At 36.6% G+C, this 23,310-nt stretch overlaps 1 protein-coding gene across 2 annotated transcripts in view; it reads left to right on the top strand.

The window, feature by feature from the left end:
* The window catches only part of MEGF9 (multiple EGF like domains 9), a 115,733-nt gene that overhangs the window by 49,938 nt on the left and 42,485 nt on the right, over positions 1 to 23,310 (top strand). For both annotated transcript variants that reach the window (XM_030919568.1, XM_010372015.2), the window contains one exon: positions 6,419 to 6,620. In XM_030919568.1, coding sequence (XP_030775428.1) covers positions 6,419 to 6,620 — 202 coding nt within the window. The remainder of the gene's footprint in view (positions 1 to 6,418; positions 6,621 to 23,310) is intronic.

Raw genomic sequence — 23,310 nt, 5'->3', positions numbered from 1 at the left:
AGCCAGGTGCGGTGGCTCATGCCTGTAATCCCAGCACTTTGGGAGTCTGAGGCAGGCGGATCACGAGGTCAGGGGTTCAAGACCAGCCTGACCAACATGGTGAAACCCCGTCTCTACTAAAAATACAAAAATTAGCCGAGTGTGATGGTGTGCACCTGTAATCCCAGCTACTCAGAAGGTGAGGCAGGAGAATTGCCTGAACCCGGGAGGCAGAGCTTGCAGTGAGCCGAGATTGTGCCACCACACTCCAGCCTAGGCTGCAGAGTGAGGCTCTGTCTCAAAAAACAAAAAGAGTAGAATTGGAGGTATTAGAAGCCATGAAGGGGAGGTGAGAAGGAAGGATGGGAAGAGATTGGTTAATGGATACAAAATTATAGCTGTATAGTACTAAATGAGTACTGGTGTTCTGCAGCACAATAGGGTAAATAAATATAGTTAACTGTAATTTACTCTATATTTTCAAAAAGCTAGAAGAGAGAATTTTGAATGTTCATAGTACAATGAAATGATCAATGTTTGAGGTAATGGATATGCTATTTAGTCTGATCATTACACATTGTATGCATGTATTGAAATACCACTCTGTGTTGCATAAATAGGTATTATTATTACATGTCAGCTAACAATAAAAGGGGTGAAATTGTTGTTGAATGAATGAAAAGGAGTCAGAAATTGAGTTTTGCAAAGGTGTTTATGCAGTTTTGCAAAAGGCTGTAAATTGAATTTCAGGCTGTCTTCCTGAACCAGATTCCTGTGAGTGCTCTGTATTACTTATAGCCACCAGTAGTCTTCTAGTATCTATGCTTAAATGCAATACTTTTGTAGATAGAATTTCAGGCTGTCTTTCTGAATCAGATTCCTGTGAGTGCTCTGTATTAGTTATAGCTACAAGTAGTCTTCTAGTATCTATGCTTAAATGCAATAATTTTTTAATCATTTTAGTTTACCAACAGTATTGTTGTCAGGGTAACATTTCTTTGTTTAGGAGATTTCCATCGTGACTGAGGACATAGTTTTTTATTTTTGTTATGCAAATTTTTCATTTACTGTTTTTATGGATTTTTATCTGCAAAAGTTTAACACACAATTGTACTGCTTGAGCATTACAGTTAATTCTAGCACTTAGAAATGACTTCAAAAAGAGACACAGAGGGGACACATTCATTAGGACATACAATCACAATTAGTATTTTTCAAAAACTCCCATCATAAATGCAAACAAGCTGAATGCCAGAACACACCAAATATTCTCTATGAGATGGTTAAAAGTTGGATGAAGAGAGAGCCTATGAGGTTTATGAAAGGCCTAGAAAAGGTCTTCAGTATGTTCAAGTAGATAATCTTTTACCAGGGCAAATGTTTGTGCACAAAGGGCAGAGCAGGTGGAGGTAGGTGGCAGGGGAACTTATGGGATTCGTAAACAAAATACTCTCATTTTTTTAGGGCTAAAAAACTTCAACTCTTGGCTTTTCGAATTTTTGAAAAAGTGCAGAATTTGATTTTCTCTGGGACTTTATGTGTCTATTTTCAAATACTTAAAGCAGTTTGGCAAAGAGTTTAGTTTCTTATTCTTCTTCAGGGTGAAAATCACTGTATTTTATTGTTCTTCAGAAGCCAGACAACAAAAGGAAAAAATGTTGCCAAGATTTTGCTCTCTCTGAGAACATTTACATTACCCTTCTCTAATCATTTCTCTATAGAGTTTTCCAAAGAATTAAAGGGCTGAAAGGAAGCCTGCTACTCACATGACAGAGTTTCTTCCATATTTACTTTTAGGCAATTGAATGAGCTGTTCGGCATCTTATTCATACTTGTCTGTAATTAGCTTTTGGTGTCCTCTTCATATTGTTTCATTCCCATTAACATCCACACTGGTGATTTTCCATTAATCATGTTGCAGACTCCTTTGTGCTGTTCTGATGTCTAAGATTCTAACTCATTAAAAAGTCAGCACTTCCTCTTGTCTTTGGTCCTTCTCATTGCTTCTATCAATTGAAACTTCCTTCTTTTTCATATTGCCACATTTTTACTAAGGGGACTGCATTATTTCTGCATTAACTCCTCTCTGGTTCCGCACAAATGTCTAGACCTGTGAAGGGTCTGAGATTTTACTCTACTTACAAGGTAACAAATTGTCCTGGCACAATTTAATGAATACCCGGAGTGTTTTACATTTATTACTGTTGCTTATACTATTCATTTAACTTGGGTCATTTCATTTAAGGTCAGTCACTGGGACGGGCCTTAAGTTCTGAGTTACAAACAGAAAAGATGCCCATGCTCCCTGGCACTTGGTTTACTTTGTATTCTCTTCCTTTCCTTTCATTATTTTGGGGAGAAGTATTAACATGATAGTGCCTTTTTGTCTTGATGTGTCAGCCCCCTTCTTATCTCTGGGGTGGTCTCTCTTGCTGCAACATTTGCCATTCACGCTGCTACTGTTAAACTGATTAGTACCAAGGATGTATAATAAATAAATGCTCATTTTTCATCTTCTCTGAAGCCGCATCCTAAATCCTTGTTTTTACCACTGTGTATTTTAAGGCACGCATATTGTTAATGAGTGGAGCCTAGTATAAGTAGAATATCATCTATTCTCTACCTAGATGAGCCATAACATGGATTTGTGCGTAATAGGAAACTAATTCTGTTTCCCAGACATTATTCAAAGCTGCTATGGTACTAAACCCATTGTCAGGCTTTTAGATCTTATCCTCAGGGTATAACAAAGCTATAGCCTGTGAATCTAACATCCGAATTGCATTTATTATTTTATCTGATAACACTTTCTACTTTTTTTCCAGCTGATGTATTAATTATTGCAATACTCCAGACCACTTCCAGCTTAAGTATTGGCACTGAGTGGTATAGCTACTATTATGCCCTGTTTACAGGAGAAAAAAATGAAGGCACACAGAGCTTAATTAACTTGCCTACGGGTATAAAGTTAGTGAGAGAGCAGGATTTAATCTTAGCCAACCTCTACAATCTGTGCTCATAACTCTTTGCTTTACTGCCTCTTCAAATTATTGTCATTTGAGAGGTTTAGGTAGTAGGTATTGTTACGGATTCATAATAGGGGCAGTAAGAGTTTATGGAGAATTGAGTTTCAGCTGATTCTTAAAATAGGGAATAAGTTTGAATATGTGAAAAAGAGCACTCCAAGATGCACAGAATAAGCAAACGTTCAGAGACAGGACTAACCAGAGTATGTTCAGGGAATAATGAAGATATTAGACTGACTATAGAAATAATAAATAACCAGTGAACTTGGTTAGTATTGAAAGTTTATCCATTAGAACTTAACTGGAAAAAATATTGTGTGTTTATATCTGAGTTCTTAAATTCAATTGGATTCTTTAGAAAATACTGCTAGTCTTACTCATTGGGAACGTTGACTCAGTTTTCAGATGGAAATACATTAGAAAGGAAATAATGAAATAAAATTCATAGTCTTTATTATAGAAAAATTTTTTTTAGTATTTTCATTTTTTCTTGAGCTAGTTCTACTGACATCAACATACTTTAATTAGTTTAATTTGTAATAAAATAGGTCCAGCAGGAAGAGTTGGATGTAAGTTGAATTTCTGCCCGATTTCAGAAGAAAAATGTTACTTTAAGTGTTCTGGTCGTTTCTGGTGGAGTGAAGGTCCTGTCATGAAGTTGTCATTGGCAGGTTTACAGACCACTGAACATGGCTTTGTTATTTACAAAAACCACAACACACCTACACAGAAAGTAAATATCATGTGAAAACATGTAACTCTGTCAAAGAAATGTCATGTTTATGTAGCCTAGTGAAAATAAGAGTCTTGATTGTAATGGGAAGCTCGTTCCTTTCCTAAGCTTGAGGCTGAAGAAATCTGAACTTTCCTTTGGATTTTGTGCACCACTCAAGTTTGAAATAGACATAAAATAAACAAATAAGCTGCCAATATTTATTTATTTATTTTACTTTAATTATTTTTTTTGAGACAGGTCTTACTCTGTCACCCAGGTGGGGGTGCAGTGGCGAGATCTTGGTTCACTGTAACCTCGGCCTTCCAGGCTCAAGCGATCCTCCCACCTCAGCCTCCTGAGTAGCCAGGACTACAGGCGCACGCCAGGATGCCCGGCTAATTTTTTTTTTTTTTTTTTTTGTAGAGATGGAATTTCACCATGTTGCCCAGGCTGGTCTCAAACTCCTGAGCTCAAGTGATCTGCCCACCTTGACCTCCCAAAGTGCTAGGATTACACACATGAGCCACTGCGCCCGGCCTATTTATTCGTTATTTGTTATCTTTACAAACTAGAAGAGCTGTGAAGAGCAGGGAAAAAGTGACACCAAAGTTTAGGAACTGCAGAAGTGTGGGAGGTATACAGTTGGCCAAGTGGGAATTTCTTTGAGGAATCTTTTGTTTTTACTTGTGTGGATAAATAAGCTGCTTGTGATTACATAAAGAATTTTGAAGCTTAATTTCCTTTTCTAGAATGGAGAAGCAAACCCTTTTATAACTCTCTATTTGAGACTCTGGATTTGTAGTTGTCTAGTAGCTTTTTGAAGTAATCAAAAATAATATCAAAGATTTTTTTTCCAAGCTAAACTGTATCGGTACAGTGCCATTTTATATAGTGCCTTACCTATTTAGAACTGTAATTTGTACCATAGATTTCTCAGGACCCTTTAAGGGTAGGATCATAGCTATTTTGGAATGGGACCTATTCCTAGGATATATATGTTAATACAAAGTCCTCAGTTAATACTGTGTCAAGCTATGTTGAAAACACTTTCCTTTTGATAAAATGAATAGAGGCAGTAGCAAAAAACAAATCCTAACTGACCTTTAAATGAGTCTTTGCACTAGAAGTCTAAAACTAAGGGCTTCTCAATATTTTTATCCAAAGAACCGTCTGACAGGGGTACGGTGGGAAGGAAGTGGGGGTGGTTAATGGGTACAAAAAAAATAGAAAGAATGAATAAGACCTAGTATTTGATAACACAACAGAGTGACTGTGGTCAATAATTTAGTAATTTATGGACAGTAATTTGATTGTACGTGTTAAAATAACTAAAGGAGTAGAATTGGATTGTTTGTAACACAAGGATAAATGCTTAAGGTGATGGATACCCCATTTACCCTGATGTGATTATTATTATTATTATTTTTTTTTTTTTGAGATGGAGTCTCACTCTGTCACTCAGGCTGGACGGGGTTTCACCGTGTTAGCCAGGATAGTCTCGATCTCCTGACCCGTGATCCGCCCGTCTCGGCCTCCCAAAGTGCTGGGATTACAGGCTTGAGCCACCGCTCCCGGCCCCTGATGTGATTATTACACACTGCATGCCTGTCAGAATATCTCAAGTACCCCATAAATATACATACCTTATACTCCTGTGTACTCACAAAAATTAAAAATTAAAATATTTCTTTTGAAAAGTGAAAAAAGTGAAACAAACAAGCAAATAACAAAGAACTGTTTGAAATATACTTAAAAGAAATGTTTATTTTCCAAATATTTTAATTTGGGAAAGACATTCAAATTGGGATTGGTTTTTTTTTTTTTTTTTTTTTTTTTTTTTTTTTTTTTGAGATGGAGTCTCGCTCTGTCACCCAGGCTGGAGTGCAGTGGCCAGATCTCAGCTCACTGCAAGCTCCGCCTCCCGGGTTCACGCCATTCTCCTGCCTCAGCCTCCCGAGTAGCTGGGACTACAGGCACCGCCACCTCGCCCGGCTAGTTTTTGTTTTTGTATTTTTAGTAGAGACGGGGTTTCACCGTGTTAGCCAGGATGGTCTCGATCTCCTGACCTCGTGATCCGCCTGTCTCGGCCTCCCAAAGTGCTGGGATTACAGGCTTGAGCCACCGCGCCCGGCTGGGATTGGTTTTAACTCCCAGATCAGGATGAACCTGTAAACTTTCTCCTCTGGTTTTATTGTTCATCATTTCCTTACTTTAAAGTTTCTATTCTTCATTAATTTCTTCCTGGGCAGAACGCATTAACTTATGATTCTCGCTGTGGCACAATCTAGTATGACCTTGAATAAGGTTACCAAAGTTAATCATCTGAGCCTTAGGCTTTTGCTGCTGTACAATGGGATTATTTATTATTTAACATGTTGTCATTTCCAACATGTGCCCTTAGTGCCGTGTAGATAAGCCTGTCTTTGGTGGCTTCTAATTCAGAAAAACATAATACACACACACACACACACACACACACACACACACACACACACAACAAACATAATTTATATACCCTATATGTTTCCTGATTTGAATAAACTAAACAGGATAGAAAGTAAATTTGAACTAGAGTTAATTTTATCTGTCCTTACAAAGTTGTCATGAAAATTTATTAAGAAAAATAAAATAGAGTTCATTTTATTAAAAGGGCCTTAAATCTTGGTTGGTAATGTCTCTTTCCTTCTTTCCTTTGCAGAGTATGTATGTAACTGCTCTGTGGTTGGAAGCCTGGATGTGAATCACTGCAACCAGACCACAGGGCAGTGTGAATGTCGGCCAGGTTATCAGGGGCTTCACTGTGAAACCTGCAAAGAGGGCTTTTACCCAAATTACACTTCTGGGCTCTGTCAGCCATGTGACTGTAGTCCACATGGAGCTCTCAGCATACTGTGCAACAGGTAAGCAACAGAGGGTGGAACTGAAGTTTATTTTATTTTAGCAAGGGAAAAAAAAGGGTCCTACTCTGGTTTAAACAAAGGGGGATGAGGGTCATAGATTTACAAAATATTTTATATACTTTTATTCCCTTTATATGTTATATTTAATGTCAGGATTTAAAAACTTCTAATTTACTGATTTAATTCTTCAAAAGCACTAGAGTCGCCAATTTTTCTCTGGGATAATTTCTGTAAATTTCATGGGAAAAAAATTATTGAAGAAGAAATCTGCTTTCTGGAAGGGCTTCCAGGCATGAAACCTGCTAGGAGGTTTAGAAATGTTCTTATGTTTATTAATATACCATTGGAGTTTGAGGAAATTTGTTCTTTGGTTTATTTTTCTCTCTAATCAAAATTCTACATTTGTTTCTTTGGACAACTAAAGCTTAACTTGGGAATACCCTAATTTATTTAACTAGTGGTAAGTAGACTGATTTTACTCTATTTACCAGTATATTTTTGAAACCAAAAGTAGATTAAGCAGGAATTATCTTTAAAATAGTATGTTATTTGGAGGTGATTTAATTTAGTGGAATAACGTACTGTTATCTAAACGTTTGCCTTGTACCGCACTGAAAGTAATTATTCTTTGACCTTATATGAGGCACTTGACTTTTTGTGGACCCCAAGTCAAAAAACTGAAGAGACAGTATTAACTAATGAAAAAAATAGTGACAGGTTATACTCAGTGTAACCTGGGGTATAACCCAAGAACTGCTGCCACTTAGGAGCTGGGTTCCTTGGGCAAGGAACTGAGCTTGTTTCTTCTCAAGGTTGTTGTGAAGATTAAATGAGTTGATATATATAAAATGCCTAGCACATGTCACTCAATAAATTCTGGTTTGTTTTAATTTCAAAGGAATATTATGGGCTGAAATCAGAGAACATGTTTTAAGAACTTTTAGCTCCTTGACAAAGAAGTGCTTTATACTTTAGCAATAAATATTTTGGATGCTTTATAAATGATATTGTACTGTTATGGAATATTGTATCATATGGTAGCTTATTAAAAATGTAGAAGAGGCCGGGCGTGGTGGCTCACACCTGTAATCCCAGCACTTTGGGAGGCCAAGGCTGGTGAATCACGAGGTCAAGAGATCAAGACCATCTTGGCCAACATGGTGAACCCTAGTCTCTACTAAAAATACAAAAACATTAGCTGGGCGTGGTAGTGCATGCCTGTAGTCCCAGCTACTCAGGAGGCTGAGGCAGGAGAATCGCTTGAACTTGGGAGGTGGAGGTTGCAGTGAGCCGAGATTGCGCCGCTGCACTCCAGCCTGGCGACAGAGGGAGACTCTGTCTCAAAAAAAAAAAAAGGTAGAAGAGAACTTCATTAAGAAGTTTATAATTTGAAATACAGCAATAATCAATGCTTCTGATGCTTGGTATTTTAAAATAGTTATTTGTCTTAATTTTCACGGCAACTCCTTATATGTAGGTTACTAGATCACAAAGATAGAAAGATAGTAAGTGCCAGAGAAAGAATTCCATATTAGGTCTTCCAATTCCAAGTCCAGTGTCTTTACCACTGTAGCATACCATAGCATATAGATTATATAATTAGAAAACTGATAATCACTCTGTTCTTTGAGATTGAGAGTAGAGTAGTAGCTTAACGCTGTTCCCTCCACTCTCCCCAAAACATGCTCATGCAAGTTGGATTCAGAAGTTTCGCACTGCTTACCGTTTTAAAAGATGAGATAATGTAAGTTTGTTCATTCTGGTGTCTCATGGAATATCCACTACTTTCTTTGGAATGATATTCTGCAAACATATTTGCTTTGAATACTTTTGGAGAAATAGAAAAGTGTTCTCTTCTAGGCCCAAAGCTTTAACAGAAGAGAAAGAAATAAAGGAAGGATTAAGAGAGAGTTTTATAATAGAAGCTGTAAAAGAAGAAAAAACAATAGTACTAATATTTATGTACTATCTTACTGTATTCATAGTTCTTCTGCAAATTATTCCTGATTTATCTTTTCTGTGATAGTTAATGCTACTAAGTTTTATGCTGAAACTCTATCCTGAAAATAGGTGGTAACCATAAAGTAATGGAAAAGAAACTAGACTAGTAATCTAAAGGCCTAGGGCAGGGGTCTGCAGACTATGGCCTATGAACCTAATCCAACCCACTGCCTGTTTTTGTAAGTAAGGTTTTATTGGAACATAGTTCCACACATTTATTTATATATTGTCTATGGCTGCTTTTGTGCTATAGTGGCAGCATTGACTGGTTGTGATAGAGACTGTATAGGCTACAAACCTAAAGTATTTACTATTTGGCCTTTTTGTAAAAAGTTAACCAACCCCTGGTTTATATGGTGGTTTATATCCAATCATGGTGGGTATTTCTAGGTAATCATGTAACTTTAGGCAGTTCACTTTAACCTTTATTTTATTTATTATTTTATTTTATTTTGAGGCAGAGTCTCACTGTGTACCCAGGCTGGTCTTGAACTCCTTGACTCAAGCGATCCTCCTGCCTCGGCCTCCCAAAGAGTTGGGGTTACAGGCATGAGCCACCATGCCTGGCTGAATTCTTTTAAGTGTTTGTCTTTTTATTTGTGAAGTGGAGATAATAATCCATGTTCTGTCTCTGTCCTGCATAAAGTTGTTTGTCTTAAGAATCAAGCAAGATGATGCATGCATAAATCTTTTAAGCTGCAATTGCTAGACAAATAATACAAATAATTATGGGAACCATTTATTGAGCATATGCTATATGCTAGGACACTCTACTAACTACTTGATGTGCATTATCTCATTTAATCTTTTTTTTTTTTGAGATGGCATCTCACTCTGTCTCCCAGGCTGGAGTACAGTGGCACGATCTCGGCTCACTGCAAGCTCTGTCTCCTGGGTTCGTGCCATTCTCCTGCCTCAGGCTCGCAAGTAGCTGAGACTACAGGCACCTGCCACCACGCCTGGCTAATGTTTTTGTATTTTTAGTAGAGACAGGGTATCACTGTGTTAGCCAGGATGGTCTGGATCTCCTGACCTCATGATCCGCTCGCCTCGGCCTCTCAAAGTGCTGGGATTACAGGTGTGAGCCACCACACCTGGCCATCTCATTTAATCTTTACAAAAACTCCCTTGAGAACATTATTATTTTCCCATTTTGACTGAGAATTTTGATGTTTAAAGGGTATAGTTAACTTGACTAAGTTTATACACTAAAGCTGCCATTCAACCCATTTAAACAAATGTAATACGTAAGCAGAGTCCATAGAATGACTTCAAAGTTCGTGTTTTTCCTAGTAGAAAGCCTCTTGATATTTAACACCCAAATGTCCTAGAATTAATTATCTTTCAATTCAGTGTGTTTTGGCTGATGATTATAAAAAAAGATGGGACATATTTACATTTGTGTCCTAGAAATAAAGCCAAATACTGCATTTTAAACAAAATAATATGTGAGAAGTCTGTGTTAAATTCCAAATAGGTAGACTGTCAGCATCACATGTCAACAATTTTAAAGGTGCACCAAATATCAACAAAGAGGATATGTAGCATGTTACTACTTGTAGCCACTGTTAACCTTAGGAATGGTTTTTGCTCAGGAAGTGATGTTTTCAGCATTTTATATCCTAACGTGGGAGTTTGTTACTTTTGTATAGGTGCTTTACTGTGTTTTAGTTACACTTTAGGAACTTGGTTAGTTGTTTGAGGTTGACATGAAATGAACTGTAATTTTTTTTCACTTAAAATTGATAAATAGGTTTTTTGTTAGTATCTCATGTAGAATATCTGATATTCAGTGATGGACGATTCATGCAAGAGGTGGAAGAGAACAATAATATTATTACTACATTACTTAATGGTGGAGATATGTTGTGAGAAATGTGTTATTAGGCAATTTCATTGTCACGCAGGATCATAGAATGTACTTACACAAACCTAGATGGTATAGCCTGCTGTATACCTAGACTATATGGTATGGCCTGTTGCTCCTAGGCTACAAACCTGTACAGCATGTTTCTGAACTGAATACTGTAGGCAATTTTAGTACAATGGTAAATATTTTTGTATGTAAACATATAAAAGATAAAAACGGCACGCCTGTCTAGGGTACTTACTATGAATGGAGTTTGCAGGACTGATAGTTGGTGTGGGTGAGTCAGTGATTGAGTCATGAGTGAAAGTGAAGGCCTAGGATATTATTGTACACTACTGTAGAATTTATAAAGTCTGCACACTTAGGCTACACTAAATTTATTTTTAAAAAGTTTTCTTCAATAATAAATTAATCTTAGCTTACTATAGCTTTTTAACATTATAATCTCTGATTTTTAAAACTTTTTGACTCTTTCTGATAACACTTAGCTTAAACATAAGTCCACTGTATAGTCGTACAAAAATATTTTCTCTTTTATATCCTTATTTTATAAGCTTTTTTCTATTTAAACATTTTATTTTTTTCTTAGTAAACTTTTGTGTTAAAAACTAAGACATAAACATACACATTAGCCTAGGCCTACACAAAGTCAGGACCAATAGTAAATACTGTCTTCCACCTCCACATCTCATCCCACTAGAAGGTCTTCAGGGGGAATAACATACATGGAGCTGTCATCTATGATAATGGTGCCTTCTTTTGGGATACCTCCTGAAGAAACTGCCTGAGGCTGTTTTAGTTAAAAATTTTAGTTTAACAAATACGCAGATGTACACTCTAACATAACAATAAAAACTGTAGTATAGTAAATACATAAACCAGTAACAGTCATTTATTTTCATTATTAAGTATTATGTACTGTGTATAATTGTACATGCTATACTTTTATATGATTGGCAGTGCAGTAGGTTTGTTTACACCAACATCACCATGAACACATGAATAATACGTTGCACTGTGTTACCACAGCTATGATCTCACTAGGTGATGGGAATTTTTCAGCTTCATTATAATCTTAAGGGACCACCATGATATATTCTATACATCATTGATGGAAATGTCATTATGTGGCACCTGACTATATTATTTTTCCATTCTATATGGACTATTTTCTATGTGTACCTACCTGATAGCTTCTGTTATCCTTAGTAGGTTTCTTTTTTTTTTTAATGAGGTAACACATGATTTTATATTATCCTCATAGCATCAAAGTGTATTGATTTCTCAAATCCTTTATCATCTTCTTCTAAGTGAAATCTAGAAGGACCTTGCTTCCCCTGCAGCCCATGCAAGTAATGACTGTTTTCTGTCTCACACTCTTACTTCTGGACCTGGAGTTGCAATAGGATATCTCTCTTGCTCTTCATTGCTGCTCTCAGAGTGCTCTTCCCAGCCTCCTTCCTAAAAACTCCTTTGAAGCTCATGGCAGCAGACTATGCTGTCACACTTTCTTGTTGCTGTTTCTACTCCTGGGCACCAGGCTTTATTTCTTACACTTGGCTCACTGTTATCTCTGACACTACACTTGCCATAATTTTAGATGATTGCAGTATCTATAGATAAGCCTAACAATACTTCGGCTTCTCAGTTTCTTGAAAGTTACTTCCAGTAAGTTTTCCTCCATGCTCCTTCCAGTCTTTGTTTCTTTACTTGCCCTATTTCTTATTTGTCTTTGGCATATCAAACTTCCGAGATAAATTTATACTTCTATTGGTCACAACAGAGTAATTTTTTTAGTTTTAAAAAATATTATTAAAAAATAAAGGCCAGGCGCGGTGGCCCACGCCTGTAATCCCAGTACTTTGGGAAGCCGAGGTGGGTGGATCACCTGAGGTCAGGCGTTTAAGACCAGCCTAGCCAACATGGTGAAACCATGTCTCTACTAAAAATACAAAAATTAGCTGGGTGTGGTAGCATGCGCCTGTAATCCCAGCTGCTTGGGAGGCTGAGGTGGGAGAATTGCCTGAACCTGGTAGAAGTTGCAGTGAGTTGAGATAGTACTGTTGCACTCCAGTCTGGGCAACAGAGTAAGACCCTGTATCAAAAAAATAAAATAAAACAAATAAAATATTATTTCAGAATGTCAGGCAATTTGTCAGAACAAGTAGTGTATCACAAAAGTAGTTTAAAAGCCTGTATTTAAAGGAAGTCTTTACAAGGAGGCTTAGGAGGTCTAAATCCACATAGCCCTAAGCACTGAATTTCTTAGTGGGAAGTTAAATTGACATGAAACTAGAACAGAAATGGAAAGTTGTGGGACTATGTACTTTGCAAGAAGATATGAATGAATGAACTATGAGGAAACAGCTCTGTGTTCTGCTCTGCTAGAAATTATATGTGAGTGGGTAAATGGAGAAAGGAAATTGTGGACAATAGTGTGATGATGTGTAATAGAAAGGGAGTAAAATTTGAAATTGGTAGACTTGGTTTCTATTCTTGGTTCAGCCACTGGCTTACTGCATGACCTTGATTAAAATGGCTGTTTGACTTCTCTGAACCTCAGTGCTTTTATCTGTAAAATAGGATTAATATATCTAACATGAAGGATTTTTCTGATAATTAGTACAAAAATACAGTTAGATAGGAGAATAAAGATCTAGTGCTCGGTAACACAATAAGGTGACTATAGTTAACAATGTATTTTGTATATTTCAGAAAGCTAAAAGAGTAGATTTGGAATGTTTCCAACACAAATCAACCCATGGCATGCTTATATAAAAACCACATGTCCTCTGTAAATATATATGACTATTATATATCCATAAAAATTAAAAATTAAAAAAAGTTTAAAAGAAGAAAACTAAATTGTGCGCATATGTGTGTCTACTTAGGACTGGCACTTAGATTCAGCTCAATAACTCTCTAGTAGTTGAATCTCTTTTTGGTTTTTGTTTGTTTTTTTTTTTAGACAAGATCTCACTCTGTCACCCAGGCTGGAGTGCAATGTGGCTCAATCATAGCGCACTGCAGCCTCAACCTCCTGGACTCAATGGATCCTCCCACCTCAGCCTCCCAAGTAGCTGGGACCCAATGGCATGTACCACCATGCCTGCCTAATTTTTGTATTTTTTGTAGAGACAGGGTTTTACCATGTTGCCCAGGTTGGTCTTCAACTCCTGAGCTCAAGTGATCCACTTGCCTTGGCCTCCCAGAGTTCTGGGATTACAGGCAGGAGCCACCATGCCTGACCTGTTTATTTATTTATTTATTTTTGCTTGTTTGTTTTAAGTGAGGAATAGAATTAGTGTTATACCAAAAAGGAGGATTAAATCAACCACCCTTGAGTATGAGAAGATATTGGGGTATTTGTTTTTTGTTGGTATGCTGGAGAAGAAATTGTTCATTATAACAGAAAAAATTCTCTTATTTTCTTCAATTTTTATTTAAAAACCTATTATGCCTTTTAAAATTGAATGTTATATATTTTAGAATAATAATAGCTTAAACTGAATACTTGCTAGGCATTATCCTAAGCCCTTTGCAGTTATTAATTTGTGTAATTCTCATAGCAACCATATAATGTAGGCACTATTATTACTATTCTCATTTGTACAGGAAAAAAAAAAGGCAAATTAGGTAATTTGCCTAATTTGCTGCATAACAGCCAGTAAGTAAAAGAGTTGGAATTAATATATTTGCAGTCTGGATCTAGAGTATATCCATATCCACTATGCTGGCACAGCCTTTCTCAGAATCTCAGATATTGAGCAAAGAGAGTGAGTATTGTAAGAAATTTGATGCTGTGGTGCAGACTTCTTGATATTTTCTAGAAATTTCTTCTAGTTGTCTTTTGGTAATCAGACACTGACCCTGGTGTGATGTAGCTCATGTTACGTAAATAATGACTCTTTGTAAATAATAACATGTTACGTAAATAATAACTCTTCTTTGTAAGGACTAATCCTAGTTTTGGCTTAGTGGAAATTAGAACATGAAAGGACCAGCCCTTTGATGAACAAATATCAATTGCAATATCTATTGTATCGCCCTTCCTTTTTGTTAGGCACTTTGGAATATTGCTTTTGCTTTTGTCAAGAAATTTATAATCTAATCTGTGCAAAACTATGAAACACATACAGTACAAAATAATTTATGAATATATGTTTAATTTGTAAGTATAGTAGTTTAGAGTAGAAAAAGAACAGGAGTAAGTAAATTGAAGTGTAATAGGAAAGGCTTTTCCTATTACAGGAAAATAGGAAAGGGGGTCTTACAGGTTGTGATTTAGAGAGGCAGAGAGATGAGAAGACCTATCAGGAGAAAAAAAAAACATGAAAATTCCAATGAATTTCCTAAGATTATACAATGACATGAGAAATCTGATATCCTAACACCAAATTCTCTTCTGTTGTGACCTCTCTGTTCTCTTTTAAAAAATAAGAGTAGAAAAGTGGATTCAATTCTATCCTGATTCCCTCATCTATTTGAAGTCTGTGGAACTAACAATTGGCTTTTAAAAAATTAATTTCCCTATTCTTTATGCCCATATATTTTAGTGGGAGTCGCCCCAGTGAGGGTAGATTTTGGCTGCAGGAGTGAGATGTGGGTTGAGCAATGTCTTTGTGTGCAAACACAAAGTTCTTTTTGTACTGACAGATGTCCACCCCCTCACATCACCATTGGTGTTCCAACCTGTTTAATTGGAAGGAACTGGTCTACAATATCTGAACCTTTCAGTTTTGCTTTTGGAACACATTTCAAATGTTTTTCCTGATTTATATTTTGACATGTGCTTAATAAATGAATAGAGAAATCTGGTAGCATTTTATCTCAAAAACAATATGCTTAGTGAAAGTGTGAATCTCAATATAGCTCTTAAAATGTTATCAGGAATGACTTTATATGTAAACAATTACATATTGATTTGAGACTTTTTTGCCACTACAACCTCTGCCTCCCAGGTTCAAGCAATTCTGTGCCTCAGCCTCCTGAGTAACTGGGATTGTAGGCGCCCGCCACCATGCCTGGCTAATATTTTTTTGTATTTTTAGTAGAGATGGAATTTCACCATCTTGGCCAGCCTGGTCTTGAACTCCTGATCTCGGCCTCCCAAAGGGCTGGAATTACAGGCATGAGCCACCGTGTCTGGCCTAATTTGAGATTTTTTAATATATCCACGGTAGGTTAGTGTACAAGGTGCATCATTTTAGATTGTCTTAGATAACAAAGTAATTCTGTATTGGTCTAATATCCTTTTCCATAAAATCTGTCATTGCTGCTCCACAGTAAGTCCTCCTCCTCATCATAGGTTCTTGGAAACTGCAACTTTAAGCAAAACAAGGTACAACAAAACCAATTTTACCATAGGCTAATAGATATAAACAAGAGTTTAAGTTCATACGGCATGTTTCTGGTTACAGAAACATCACTAAACTACTAAAAAAAAGACCAAAGACACTTCTAATAACAAACATTGAAATAAATGTGAGCTATATATATATGTAAGAAAATTTAATAACAACTAAGAAAATTATTTACCTAGTTATTCTAATTTAGGGTCATGGGTGACTGGAGTCTGTCCCAGCAGCTGAAGGTGCAAGGCAGAACCACCCCTGGACAGGACACCATTCCGTCATAGGGTGCATTCACACACCCCGCCACACTCAGTCATCCTAGGATGATTTTGACCTGCCAGTTAGCCTGATATGCACATCTTTGGGATGTGAGAGGAAACCAGAGTACCCAGAGAAAACCTAGACCGACATGGGGAGAACATGCAAACCCCACACAGATAGTAGCTTCCACTGGGAATCATTTTTCTTCAACAGTGTTGTACTGGAACTACATTATTTGAGGACTAGCTCTACAGTGTATCTTAAAATTTACAGTCAGCTTTCCTTATCTGTGAGTTCCGCATCTGCAGATTCAAGCAATGCAGGTTGAAAGTATTTTTTAAAAAAACAATTAAAAATAACAGTACAACAATAAAAAATGAAAATTTAAGAAAACAATATAAAACAATAATTATTTACATTGCATTTACATTGTATTAGGTATTATAAGTAACCTTAAAGTATCTGGGAGGATGTACATATACAAATACTGTGCCATTTTATGGAAGGGACTTGAGCATCTGAAGATTTTGGTATGGTGGGAAGGTCCTGGAACCAACCCCCCATCCCATGCTCAGGGACAACTGTCTTTACTATTTTGCATTTTAATTGTGGGAATGTGCCCCAGGTTAGAAGGCAAACTTATGAGGTAAACTGATGCCAAAATAAATTTCAAATGGAAAGATGACAAAACACCTTGGAGGCTTACATTTGTATAGGGCTCTGAAGATCATCTCTTGTGTAATACGAGACAGTAATAGCTGCTTTTGCAAACTCTTATTTACTACTTTGCCTATAATTCTGGAAGATCAAGAAAAAGGTTATTTGATCACTAGAAACAATAAACAATTTAGAAAAAAGTCATTTCATTCATGTTTTATTTTTAAAAAGACATTGCATTTGCCAACTATATGTCAAAAGATATTATCTCTGTTCTCAAGGAACTTACTGGCTAGTGGACTTGCAGAGATAGACTTGCAAGTCAGGGAGGTCTTAAGAGAGGCAGTTGCATTTGGATTCATGTTGAAGAGAGCAGAAATTTGTATGAAAGAAAAAGACATCTTCACTGATTGCAAGTGGTTCACTATTTCTTGAAGACAAAGCTTGGTAGTAGTGGGGAAGAAGGATTGAAAGGGAGTAGGCAATGACAGGATGACATTTTTGTCTATTTGTCTGCTGTTATATCTCCAACACCTAGAACAGTGACTGGCACATACTAGATACTCAGTACATACTTGATGAATGAACAGAATGAATGAATGAATGAATGAATGAATGAATGAATGAAGACTAAAAGGGGCCAAGCCATGAAGGCCTTGATGTGCCTTGTAAATACATTTATCCATTGAAGAATATTTAACGAGGTGACATGAGACTTGTTTTTTGGAAAAATTACTCTGCCAGAAGTCTGGTGGTTAGAGAGAGTGGGCTCAGGCAAGGAAACCAGATTGAGAAAACTGTTGTAACAATCTAAGCAAGAGAACTTAAAGGCCTGACTTAAGATATTAATATTGGCATTGACAATGGTGCTGGAAAGGAGATAATTTAAGAGATATTTGGAAGATAAAATATACAGTACTAAATGGTTGCTTGTCTATGGAGAGAGAGAGAAAGCGAGAGAGAGAAAGAGAGAGATGACTCCCATGTTTCTGGCTTGAGCACATAAGTGAGCTATTCTATTATTAATAACTAAAGAATACAGATAGATAAGCAAGTTGGAGAAAGATGATGATGTTAGGTTTCAAAAATGTTGATTTTGAAGTGACTGTGGGATATTCAGGTAGAGATGTCTGGGTAGACACTTGAAAGTAAACATTTGCATATTCTTTGTGTGTCAAACTCAAAATCTAATCTAGCATATTCTTATGCTATTTTGTAGGAAAGCAGAACAATACTTCATTCTTTTTTTATTTTAAGATGACTTTACTCTGTACCCCAATTATTCCTGCAGTTATACCAGTCTCTAGTTTAAATTACCTTTTTGGTACACTTGAATATTTTTTTCCTTGAAAGTCGACTTTTTAAAGGTAGCCATCTTGATCAAAAGTAGGTAACTGCCCTTAGCCTTGATTTTATTGTGATTCATTTGATTCAATAAATGCTTGTACAGGACCAAATGGCTTATGTCTTAGAAGATATCAAGTATGTTAAGTTCATGGAAAAACAAATTAAGTTTGAATGTTAATAAATGGTCAGAGAAGGGCTTGTTCAGAAAAAGGCACTGAGTATGTTGGGATTTGGGTATAAATAATGCATATCTAATACAGTCTGGAAAGCTCTATGTTTTTTTCAGTGGACTTTTGTCTTAAAGTCTCCATTCAATACAGGGCATAATCTGCCCTCCTAGTCTAATTGTTAACTGGATATCAGCTGTAGTTAAATGAATAAAAAAAAAAAACAAAAAAAAACTTTTTTCCAGGTCTCGGTGACCTTTGTGAACATTAACATGTCACCGTGTGTTGATACTGCCGTTAATTAAACATGTTACTGTCCCTAAACCATGTTGCAGACTCCTTTACTTATTTCATTTTATTAAGCTAGTTTTAGGCCAGTTTATAATTTTTTAAAGAAATGTCTTATTAATTTTGTTCTTTATAGTGTTAGATCATTTATTTCATTTTTCTGAGAAGCTCCCCTCTAAATCTGTAGTTGAATATATGCTAATAGTTTAAATAATTAAGTTTGTATAAATGCAGTACTTGGTATTATGGTTTCTGTTGAATAAAATAAATACCTTATACCAAATACTGCATTTATCTGCAGGTAATTTAATAAGCCTTGTGAGAGATAAAAGATAAATAAGATAATAGGTCTCATTCAAAAGGAGCTTCTGGTCTAGGAAGGACACTATTAAATATATGTAAATAGTTACAATACAAAGTAAAAATTGACCCACATCAGAAAATACAGTATAAAGATAAAATGTTAAGGGGATTAAGAAGCTGGGAGACATCACTTATAGCTGGAAAACTCAGAGCTGAATTCATTGAGGAGGTAGCTTTTGATCCCAACTTTGAAGGAAGGAAAGAATTTAGACATACAGAAGTGAAAAAAGATGAGAAAGGACTTTACGGACAGGAAACAGCAAGATTAAAGGCTCAGAGATGGGCTTACTGAAGATGTCAAGTGGAAGAGGAGTGGGGGCAGGAAATGAGTCTAGTAAGTCCTGTTGGGGTCAGGTCACAGGGAGCCTTTAGGGCCAGACGATTTGGGTTTTATTCACAAAGCAGTTTTTAAGCAGGAGAAAGATCAACACTGGATTGTAGCAGTAGGAGAATGAGTAGATGTAAGTAGGGAGAGATTAGAGGCAGAGTGAAAACTAACAAGGGCCAAAATTAGGGTAATATTTTAGGGTAATATTAGTGAGAATGGGTAGAATATTGAAAATATGGAGAGTAATCAAAAGGGTGATACGCCATAACAGCCGTGTTTCAGTGCATAATTCTGTGGAAATTTTGTGATTTTTGCATTAATACATACAAATCTAAAGGTAGTTTGTATTTCTAAGTTGAACTTATGGAAATGCTTAGGCACAAGGTTCCTTCTCAGGCCCACACCCTCTCCCTGTGCTTACCATTCTTCTTTTGTTGCTGGCTGCAGAAATTGAATCTGCTTTCCTATGCTCCAGCAGTTGCTACCACCCACTATATCCCATGGGATTTTTATTCCTGCATAAGCCTTGCTGCTGAGTGTCAAGCCGTGTCCCCATACCCACATTCTTTCTGCATTACTGAAAAGAAACCCAAAGGCCCTTTACCTTTTAAGAGTTTTTAAAACTGTTAATCTTTATAAGGAGGCCTTTGAGGGTAGCAAACATAATAGATATTGGAAAATTGAAAGCTTATATAATTGACAAACTTTACGTCTTTTATTTTTCCAATTAATTGCTCTGGCCCTCATATGCCTAAATAGCATAAAGTCAAGTACTCTCTCCTCTTGAGGCAACACATTATCCAACAGGTAACTAATTGTCCAATAACTCTAGGGGTCTGTCCTCCTGTGATGCTAGGTATAAAAGGAATGTGATTCTGATCAGTTTACTAATCCTGCTGTTTCTCACTGCTACATGGAATTGCTGGGGTGAAACCTGGTCCCTGAACAACCTAATGGATGGATGATGCTTGCTCACAACTGTGATGATGCTTTAACTGGTCCAGATCCTTGCAGAGGCAGCAATGATTCTTTAAGGGAGGATGAACCCACTCCCTTAATGCCACATTCTTTCAAGAATGCTCTTAATTGGGTGTCCCAGGTTCTAGATCTTAACAATCAACTCCTTCAGTTTATATGTGCAGCCACACCTCATTGTGTAAGCCAGTCCCAAGAGTACTTTTTGAGGACATTTTGTAGAATATTTTCACTAACAAACCTCAAACCTTCTGCGCTCCCCAGGGCTTAAGTGCGTTTCTTTAGTCACTCAAAATATACAGAGTCTTGTTAAACTCTTCTCTCAGGACAGTAGGGCCTGTTCATGCTATACTTATGTAACTAAAGGAAACCCAACTTAAATGATTTTTCACAGTCAGGAGGATCTGCTTCAAGGTTATTTTCCTACCTCTACCCAAATGATAAAGCAGTCGCACACTTCTCTTGCTAAAGAAGAAAGGAACTACAAATTTAATCTTTATAAACATCTCTCTTATAGGGCATTTTACTATGCCTAATATGTTTTAAAGTCTTACAAACATGTAGTGTTTTCCTGTCTGTAGTTTGACTTCCTTCTGAGACAAAAATACCACACAACTTGGCAAATGCTCCTGACAGTATTACTACCACTATCAACTCCAGAATGAACAACACTAACATTTACTGACTGTTTACTATGTGCCAGGGTAAGCGCTTTATATTTACTGTCTTGTAAGGATAAAATAACAATTAATTGAAGGTGATATATTCTGTTTTACAGATGAAGAAACTGAGACTTAATTTGCCCCAAAACAGACAACTAATAAGTGGCAGAAACTGGCTCAAATTAACATCTGTCTGACTATCCTGCCTTCAGTAGGTCCTAGTGTTTGTTAATTGGTTGACTGAACCAATGCTTATTTTCAGTAAGCCTGATAGCCATCCTTTAAGTTTAGCTATCGTACAAACAGATTCCTAGCATTAAAAATTATCCTCTGTGTGATCAAGATAACATCATTAGCAATATGTCATGAATAGTATATATCCCTAGTGTGATGAAATGAGAAAGATACATTACCTCTGTGACAGTCTTCCTCAAAATTCATAACCTCATTCTAATTGTGACAAGAGATCAGACACACCCAAATTGAGGGAAATTTCACAAATAACTTGACAAGTTCCCTTAAAAGCTTCAAGGTCATAAGAGACAACAAAAGACTGAGAAACTATCAGATTGGAAGAGGCTACAGAGACATGATGAGTAAATGCAAGACAATATCTTAGATTGGATTCTGGATCCAAAAAAATGGATAACTGTGGAAAGATTAGGGAGATCTGAGTAGTTAATAGTATTGTGCCATTGTTAATATCTCCTTTCTGATAAATATGTCCTGGTTACATATGAAGTTAAACAGGCCGAGCCTCATGGTGCCTCACACCTGTTATCCCAGCACTTTGGGAGGCCAAGGCGGGAGGATCGCTTGAGCCCATGAGTTTGAGACTAGCCTGGGCAACATAAGGAGACCCTGTCTCTACAAAAGATTATAAATTAGTCAAGCATGCTTGTAGTCCCAGCTACTTGGTGGCACATGCAAGTAGTCCCAGCTACTTGGGAGGCTGAAGTAGGAGGATCACTTGAGCCCAGGAGGTCAAGGCTATAGTGAGCCATGATGGCACCACTGCGCTCCAGCCTGGGCAACAGAGCTAGATCCTGTCTCAAAAAAAAAAAAAAGGAAACATCAGTGGAAGCTGGGTGAATGGTATATTAGAACTTTCTATACTATCTTTGCAACTCCTCTTGAAATCTAATATTATTACAAAATAAAAAGTTAATAAAATTGTTATTTGAAGCAGTCATTCAAGGGAATATAAATAATATTATTTATTTGAGGGCAAAGTTGGTCCTTATGGTAATTCTTAGCCTTAAGTCCAGAAGAGAAATTAGGATAAGGAAATAAACTTACTTTGTTGACCTGCCATTTTAGATATATGACATTGTGGTTAGAATGTACAATCAAATTCATAGCCTATTTTAATATTCTTTTTTGTCCTGCAGTTTAAAATGAATAGCTTCTAAGACACATGTTAGTAGACTTAGGCTAAAATAGAAGGCCTCTTGTTCCCACAGAGAAGGCTTTGTCTTCCTCTCTATTCCCTGAAAAAAAATTAAATCATCATGACTTTTTCCAGCTCAGATTTTTTTTTTCATAGCAAGAAGTATGTTTCCTAGAGGATGGAGATAAATATGGGACTGTTCAGTTTTTTTTTCCTCCCTGGATGTGATTTCTTCTCAAAATACCTAAATTTGTGAATCCTAGAGGGAGACTTGGACTTGAAGTTTCTTTAGATTTTCCATAAAAAGGGACACAAATACTTCAGCCATGATTATTATGACATAGTATATAGGGCTAGTTTAAAAACTATGAATTCCATTATTATGGCTCTGTGTAGATTAAATGAATATTCTGGTGTGATATATTTTGTGTGTTTCAACAATTTGGGGTTTTCAATTTCCTTTTTCAGTTTGGGGTTTTCTGCATACACTACAGAAGGAACATACGCATGTTTCTCACATTGCCAAAAGCAGTAATGCAAATATGGCTTATATTGTCAATAACAAAATCTCTTCCTTCTCTTCTGCCAGTTTCCAACACATATGCCATGACCATTTCTTTAATTAAGTTTGACTTTTGCTGGCCTTGAATTGATTTTCAAAGGGTTCTGCAATTGAATAGAATATCCAATAAAACAGATATTGTGGATATTTGAAGGAAACATTTTTACAGAGAAATATATTAGCTTTCTTCACTAACATGTTCACCTAAAGAAGCTGCATAATCCAGGAGAGGCAGCAGGAGGAACAGAAGGAAATTAACATTGATTGAACACTTTAAACCTCCATTCTTGATGTTTTACACATAAAACCTCTCTGATTTCTCAGACAACTCATCCATTTTGTTCTTAGCAGCTAAGTTACTTAGCGACATGGCATAACTAATAAATGGCAGAACTTAGTTTTGAGCCCAGATCTGTCCGGCTCCAAGTCTCTTCCCACTGTACCCTGAAATAGAATAGGCAAGAT

The sequence above is a fragment of the Rhinopithecus roxellana genome, chromosome 16, assembly GCF_007565055.1.
Source record: "Rhinopithecus roxellana isolate Shanxi Qingling chromosome 16, ASM756505v1, whole genome shotgun sequence".
In the NCBI taxonomy this organism is placed as follows: Eukaryota; Metazoa; Chordata; class Mammalia; order Primates; family Cercopithecidae; genus Rhinopithecus; species Rhinopithecus roxellana.
The sequence above is the reverse complement of the archived record's forward strand: the minus strand, read 5'-3'. Positions and strand labels throughout refer to the sequence as shown.